This window comes from Osmerus mordax, chromosome 13 (genome assembly GCF_038355195.1).
Source record: "Osmerus mordax isolate fOsmMor3 chromosome 13, fOsmMor3.pri, whole genome shotgun sequence".
Classification (NCBI taxonomy): Eukaryota; Metazoa; Chordata; class Actinopteri; order Osmeriformes; family Osmeridae; genus Osmerus; species Osmerus mordax.
The window spans coordinates 7294522-7302650 of NC_090062.1; the positions used below are offsets into that span (position 1 = coordinate 7294522).

Below are 8129 nucleotides of genomic sequence, written 5' to 3' on the forward strand. Positions count from 1 at the left end.
CCTCTTTTTCAATTACAGGTGCCTGTCATAGACAGGGGCATTAAACAAAGACGGGAAGGATTACCTAATATTTATCCTGGAGCGTGAGTAATAGGAAGTGTGTTATGAATCATAGTTTAGGCGAGTTCAGTGAAAAAGCAGTCTGAAGAGAACAGAGACTAGTTTATCGATCCTGACGAGGGTATTTGAGTCATGTCAAAAATGCTGAGGCATCAGTTAAAATGCCTTTCAATTGGGTCTGGAATGAGCTATGCCATACTTCATGTAGAATGACATCTCTCACTGGGGCATCACATTTTAAACCATGCTATCCAAATAGAATCAGAAAAACATAGCTGTTTTTAGAGGTGTATTGCTTGTTTCAATATTGTGAGATGAAGGATGAGACAGATGTTTGGACATGGGTTTTCTGAGAGTGGTGTGTTATGATCATATGACAGTAAAACAGGAAATTTCCAGAAAATGTATGGCATACAACTGCACTGAAGAAAAATTCAGGGCAGTTAGCGCTGCACAGAGTCTGGTTCTCTAACAGGAAGTTGGGTCGAGGGTGGAGAGAATAGAGACAGGGGAGGAGTATGTGCCATGGGGCAGGAGTTGGACCCATGCTCAGTGAGTCATATCATTCCAGCCTGCCTCTGGTATTTAAACACTACACCCTTTACCGTCTCCATAACGGGAACTACAGCAACCACAGTGCTGCAACAGTGAGGTTCTGTCTGAAGTCCTTCCAGTAAGGTAAGTCGGCCTTTCGACCTGCTATGTCGACCTTTCTCTGTCCTTCTACTGAAGCCCTTTCACTCCAAAGGCCCCTTTGTGTGAGTTGAGACAGTTTTATGTGTTGATATGTGTGTTAGAGAGAGAGAGAAAGTAGTAAGAGAGAGATTATTAGATATTGAGAGAATTAATTGATACATTTTCTTATTGGAAACAGCAAGCCTTTTTTTTGCATAGTGAGCATCATTTACCACATCAGAAATGTTTTATTTAAATGTGATTTGATTAGTTTATTCAAATAGTATTTAAATGTGATTTGATTAGTCTCACATTGTGTGATTGATTTCCCACACCCCCACATTTGGTAGCCTGTTTTGTGCGGAATTGAATAGGTAGGTAAATATTTCACAAGCTAGAACAGGGTCTTTGCTCTGACATTCTTTGCAGATAGGCAATGGTTTCATAGAAGTGTTGCTGGGTGTGTCAGGGCAAAGTTTACCCTGGAAACACACACCTATCATTTACTGCACACTGTGTCATTAGGACTCAGACTGTAGGATCCCCAATGCTATCACAGTCATTATCATCATTACAGATATAACCATGAGGCAATTATAAAGTTTCAATTATCTTACACAATACTTAGATGTATACATTGATTGCCTCAAGTCTGTGTGCTAATAGTTGTTTATGCTGAATTATGGTTGTACTATAACTGAGAAATAGAATTGAAGGCCTTTGGTGGTGACTGCAGGAGCAGGACATGTGAGTCATACGTTAGGATCTTTGTGACTGGTTGCTAAGTGATGGTTTAATAATATTTTTGCTAAAGACCACCTCTTCCCGTTTATGGTTTCCTTTTAATATAGTATAAAAAAGACAATGAACTTTAAACATGTCAACTACTTATCTTTTGCAGAAATCCTTAAAAATGTCATTGGTCTCAGAATTCTTGGGACAGCTCACGCTGAATTTTGGCGGGGTGAGTAAAGCTCCAGAACAACTAATACAAAAATAAACAGTCACCACTTACATTTCGGAGAGTTATTTATGATTGCAATACGATTATGATTAATGGATGCATTAATGAGGCCAACCCATTGAGGTCAATCAAAATCCCTTCTATCCTATCTCAGCTGTGCTTTTTCGTGTCCAGACCAATCCAATGTATAGTTCATAATTAATTTCAACATCATAAAAGAACCCATTGAGCTGTATGACATCCACTGTACAGTACATATCAACAAGCAAATGGGACCCATTGTGGGATGCATGCTAATGTAACATGGTCCCATGTAGGAGAGTGAGCCCAAATTCCCCACTGTGGTGCCAGTAACAGACTTCGACCCAGCCAAGGATGCTACACGGATTGAAACAGCCATCAAAACTAAGGGTGAGAAATATACATCAGTTGAAAGCCTGCAGTTTTACAACTGGCTGTTAGAAAGATTGTTCAGAATGTGCAAATGAATAGAAACCTTACTGAATTGGAATGACTCCAAGCTGGTGTATTTGTGTTTGGAACGTTCCACGGAACAGTAGTACTGTGTGGGTAAAGTTGGGAACACTGAGTCACTGACCAACTACAAAGGAGTTTTCTTTCTGACCACGCCTAGAAACATCTGCCATTATGTCTACCAACCAATTTGCTGGAACAATTTGGATAGTTATTTTGCAAATTACACATAATGGTTGTCCGGGTAAAAAAAGAATTGTACTCTAACATGACCCATGTAAATACATTTTTGTTGATGTCTTAAAAGGTGTTGATGAGCAGACCATCATAGACATCTTGACAAGACGTAGCTACTCCCAGAGGAGAGAAATCGCCTTTGAGTATGAAAAGAGAGCAAAGAAGGTGAGGAAAACCTGACTTTCGCAATTAGACCACATCATTTAGACTCTGTTAAAAGAAGATGTGCTCAACACAAGAAAATGAAGATTTGTGTATCATAAGTTGTGTTTGATCCATTTGTCTATTTCTTTTGCAGGACATGATAACAGCCCTGAAGGGTGCCCTCTCTGGCTCCCTGGAGCATGTGGTTCTGGGCCTGATGAAGAGTACTGCTCAGTATGATGCCACAGAGCTCAAAGGTTCTATGAAGGTAATAAGGAGGAAGGAGAACCCTTGTCAGTTTCCACACGCAGCTGAAATGTTTAAACAATCAATAGTACAAACCAAACAAGAATGTTTGGCTGTTGATGGTAGATTGTTAGTCTAATTACTTTAATACCCTAATAATGTTAAACATTGTCTAGTCTTCTTAACACACACTTACACAAACACACACACATTCACATACACCAAGGATTAAACCGCATTGAATGATATGCTATTGAGAGGTTCTATTGCATATAAAGGGAGGAACAATGAGGGGAAGTCTCTCTGCTTGTTTAAGACTCGCCCATGTTGAATTTCTTACCAAATCTTCAAGCAACATTACATGAAGCTAAGAGAGATTTTCAGACATTGCTGCCCTCTTGTGGCCTAAATTAATTTACATTTATTCATTTAGCAGACCTCTACAGACTCAAGTTAGGCAGTAGTAGCAGTTGGAGCTTTTCTATGCTGTTCTGTTGCACTGCCTAACACCAAATATTTCATCCATCCAGGGTTTGGGAACTGATGAAGAGACCCTGATTGAGATAGTCTGCTCACGGAGCAACGACGAACTGATGGACATCAAAAGTGTTTACAAGGAGTGTAAGTTCATCCCCTTTTCTCCAGTGAGGCTAATGTGTGGACCTTTCAAATGATGAGGAAGGTTATCACATTGTTACATTTGTTTGCTTTCACATTAATCTCACTCTGCATATGTACAGTGTTCAAGAAGGAGCTAGAGAAGGAGGTCTCTGGTGACACCTCAGGGGATTTTGCAAAGCTGCTTCTGGCTCTCGTACAGGTAAAACCACATAGCTTTGAACTCAACAGAACAACAAGAAATGTGTCTGTTTGAGCGCTGGGTGTTAACTTTGTCTTTCAAATTTCCGTCCTTCGATAGACCAAGAGAGATGAGCCAACAAACATTGTGGACTATGAAAAGATTGACCAGGATTCAAGAGTAAGTTCAAATGTGCATAGTAAGCTTGGATTGTCTGCTGCCAAACTTCCGCAGGATAAACACAATTGGTTTATCGTTAAAACTTATAAACACAACTTGCAGCCATTTCAAATATTTTATTAGTCACTTTATATTAGGAAACCAGTAAATTGAAAATACACATTTAGCTTACCCACGACAGAAATAAGCTTTCTAAGCAAACCTTTTCCTTATGGAAAATGTTGTAAAACATGGGACCAACACTTTACATGTTGCATATATTTGTGTTCAGTATTTTATATTGTCCCAACATACTTTGACAACTTATTTTAGTTGACGTTGTTGACCTCATTGAGTTTGTGAGGTGTACAGGGGTCATTGATGAGCTGTTTTGTCCATGCAGGCTCTATACGAAGCAGGTGTGAAGAGGAAGGGGACTGACGTGGCCACCTGGATCTCTATCATGTCAGAGAGAAGTGTGCCCCACCTACAGAAAGGTACCATGCAATACATTGGAGTAGATCTTGCTGCTAGTATTTCTCATTCCATTATTGTGATAGCAATTTAGAGTGTTAGAATTGAGGAGGGGGTGTCCCAGACACCCATTAAGAGTTAGGGGACCCCCATAAGAGACTAAATGTCATACTTTGTGGGTACACATACCTTGGGGACCCCTGAAGACTTTGACAAAATTCAAACACTGGTGGGGTCAACACTCCATCCTAAATCTGCCCAGTCACATGTGTGACCTTGCTTGAAGGTTTCAGAACATGAGTTACAAGTTCTGTTCTCTTTGGTAGTCTTCGATAGGTACAAGAGCTACAGTCCCTACGATATGAAGGAAAGCATCAGGAAGGAAGTGAAGGGAGATCTGGAGAAGTCCTTCCTCACTCTGGGTAATGATCTACCATCGAATCCCCTGTACATACTTGTCTGTCAATCTACCTATTCTACATCTACATCACCTCTTCCTACTTCCTGAATGATCCACCCTCCTGCATGTCTGGTGAATTGTTTTTTTTTTAAGGATTAGATGATCAAACTTTAGTCTACGGAAACATATTCTTTATTCAACACTCAACGTTTGTACACTCTTGATGTTAATTGACTACGAATACTCGCATTCATACGTTCCTTGAATTCCTCTCAGACTTGTTTTATAGATAGCCACAGGCGGAATCAACTGCTTATAAATAGTCGATGAGTCTCCTCCTGTCTGTGTGGCAGACTGTTTGTGTCAGTCAGGCTCCTCTTCCGCCGTTTACTTACCTCGCTGCCTCTCCCTCCAGTATCTTAACAGTATTACATCTGGCAGAGTAGAATTATTCGTAAACCCAGGAGGGAGAACCCCCAACCCTTTTCTTCTTTTCCATTTTCCTCTCTCTCCCTTATCCTCCTCTCTTCTCCATTCCCACACACACGTTCCTATCCATCATGTGACCTGTAAATGCTTTTTTTATGTAATGTGATTGAATGTTGTTTGTTGTTTGAAAGACATTTGATTTCAAGATATTCCTCAAAGTAAAATGGATAAAAGCCTTAAATCTTGAGGCAGCTCAACGAACAAGGAAACCTTAATTTTATACGAGAGAAAGTCCTTGTGAGTATACAAAAAAGAGGAATGGAGCTTAACTAATTATGTTGTTCTCTTACTGTTGCAGTTGAGTGCTTTGAAAACAAGCAGTTGTACTTCGCTAACAGACTCAGCGAAGCTATGAAGGTAAGGTTGGTAGAGGGGCAGTTCTATGGGCGTATGTGAAGCCCTCTGTGACATTGCTTGTAAAAAGGGCTATACAAATACATTTTGATTTGATTTGAATTTGTCGCAGTATCCTGATAAGGTTTTTTCACTATCATCCATGGAAACACAGCTTTAACAAATGACTCCCGCCTTGGAAATGATACTGAGAATCAAAGATCAATCTCTCAGGAGAAGCATCCCAGAGAAACATTCCCTCCGACTTTGACAAATTGATTCATTGATTGCATCATGTATTATATACAGGAAAATAAACACATGCAGTTCCTCTTAGATCCAAGATGTTCGGAAATATCAATCATTAAAATAATCTGTTATCATAGGAGTGATCACCTCTGCAGAGACGATTAACAGCAGTACATGGCTGCGAGAGCCATGCAGAATATGCTGATCCACGATACTAAAAGTGTGCTGTTTATTTGGGTCGTCAACAGAGCAAAGGGGCCAAGGAGAAGGTGGTGACCAGAATCATGGTGTCTCGCTGCGAGGTGGATCTCATGAAGATCCGCACTGAGTTTAAGAAGACGCATGGGAAGTCCCTCTACCAGACCATCGCTGTGAGTGCTTCACCCATCTGTCTGTCTGCATGTTTTTTTCTGTCTGTCTGTCTGTCTGTCTGTATGTATGTATGTATGTATGTATGTATGTATGTATGTATGTCTACCAGTCTGTCTGTTGCTGTTCTAGTCTGTCTGTCTGTAATGTGACTACATTTAAGTACCATATGCCTCTCTAATTTGAATATAATGGTCAATCAGGCTGACTAACACAATGTGTCTGATCTCGAATGACACCCTCCTTTCATTCCCCACCAGGAGCACACTAAAGGAGACTATCAGAAGGCCCTGCTGAGTCTGTGTGGAGGGGATGACTAAAAACTACACTCCCCATCTCCATACCTTTTCCCAGAGGTATGATGATTCCCTGGTCTCATTGGAGGAAGGTCTCTAGTGATACAAACAATGAAGACAGCACTGTAATGATCATTAGGTTTCAAGCAAGTGCTTGTTCATTACCAAATTGACTACAGTATTAGAGGTCCTGATTTTTCAAAGATGTCATCCCTTTTTTCTGTGAAGACAAGATGATCCCTGGGATACCAACTGAAGAATACATTATTAATGTTTAAAACCATTATTCATTCATAGTACGTTTTGTATCTAGGACCGTATTGTTTTACTTTAAAAGTAAAAGCTCACATTTCAAGTACATTTTGCCTGGTCTTTTTCTCTTCATACATCCACTAGAGTGCGCTAGAGCAGTACAATGCATTAGTTCCTGATTCAACCCACTGCAATTGAAGTGTTTATTACAAGCACACATTTCTTAAGTTAAAAATAAAATCTTCACCTTACCTTCTTATTAAAAAAAGAATAGAAATTACCAATAAAATCCTACATCTGTTGTCAGCCAACATTCCTTTACCTGAATGAAACAAACATCATTCAAGTATGTAATTTGCTGTGAATTCCCACTTTGAACATCAATGTTAAGTGCTTCAAAGTTAAAACTTCACCAGCAAAATTGATTTATAATTGTCCAGCAATAGTCCTGGACAATCACAACACCACAACAGTCCTGTAGTTATGTTATATGTTTAGGCCTATGTGTCCATTAACTTTGTGAATTCACAAATCATGATGAATTCCTCTGGAAATCAGATCAAATAAAAATGTTATGTGAAACCTCAGTGTCTTCACTATTCTCTGTGATTTCCAGTGAAGAGGCTTATTTAGATTTTTTTAATCGTTAGTGTGTTTTGCTTTGTTTGTTTGGTGCTAATTCTTTAATTAAAAATGTTAATTTAACCTCCAGCAACAATAATTTGCATACTACGGTAGCAAAACAGCTTCTATATACTTCCCCTGTTTAGTTTGGGGTCTCCTAGGATCAAAGATTCGTTATCGTGTTGACAAGGCACTTCCTCCCAAGAATAAAAGAGTGGAAAGAGAGAAAGTGGGAGTGAGGGGGAAGCAAAACTACAGACAAGATATTGAACACAAGGAATAAGTGGGTCTGTGATTAATTAAACAGACTGCAAACTACAATATCATAACACAAAGACAAGAGAAGAAGAGAAAGCAATGGAAGAGATAAGGAGAAAAAGGAATGAACAGAGACTAAGACAGGTGGTGGCAAGATAGAGTGGGGGATAGACATTGACAGAGAGAGGGATGAAAAGAGAGAGGGACACATCACAGGATGTAGAAATATCAGTCACCTTTCAATTATCTAATGATTTCTCTCAGGTCCGTCTTAATCCCATCACCAATGCTTTACAAATTGCTTAGCCAATTAATAGGAGCCTCACAGAGCTAATGCAGTCACTAATGCTGCAATCACCCCTCTGCTCATTATAAACATTGGGAAGAGAGTGCTAGCTAACTGCTACTACATTACATTTACATTTACATTTATTCATTTAGCTGACGCTTTTATCCAAAGCGACTTCCAAGAGAGAGCTTTACAAAGTGCATAGGTCACTGATCATAACAACGAGATAGCCACAAAACATTGCGAGTAGCCAAAACATGATGCACACATTGTGAACAACCAAAGTAAGTGCCAAAGGGAAGAACCATAAGAGCATGTAGTTAAACAAGTTACAATTA

General features: G+C 39.5%; 1 protein-coding gene across 1 annotated transcript; it reads left to right on the forward strand.

The window, feature by feature from the left end:
- Positions 1-640: 640 nt before the first annotated feature.
- LOC136955449 (annexin A2-B-like) lies at positions 641-6726 on the forward strand. Its single transcript, XM_067249159.1, has 13 exons — positions 641-738; positions 1637-1699; positions 2017-2110; positions 2481-2575; positions 2709-2822; positions 3331-3421; positions 3541-3620; positions 3720-3779; positions 4162-4255; positions 4559-4654; positions 5420-5478; positions 5952-6074; positions 6333-6726. The coding sequence occupies exons 2-13, from the start codon at positions 1649-1651 to the stop codon at positions 6390-6392; spliced, it is 1017 nt and encodes a 338-aa protein (XP_067105260.1). The 5' UTR covers positions 641-738; positions 1637-1648; the 3' UTR covers positions 6393-6726.
- The last annotated feature ends 1403 nt before the right edge of the window (positions 6727-8129 follow it).

Coding starts and splice junctions, on each gene's coding strand:
- LOC136955449 (XM_067249159.1), top strand. CDS start 1,649: ATGTCATTGGTCTCAGAATTCTTGGGACAGCTCACGCTGAATTTTGGC. Junction 2,823..3,330: donor AGCTCAAAGGTTCTATGAAG/GTAATAAGGAGG, acceptor TCATCCATCCAG/GGTTTGGGAACTGATGAAGA. Junction 4,655..5,419: donor GAAGTCCTTCCTCACTCTGG/GTAATGATCTAC, acceptor TTACTGTTGCAG/TTGAGTGCTTTGAAAACAAG.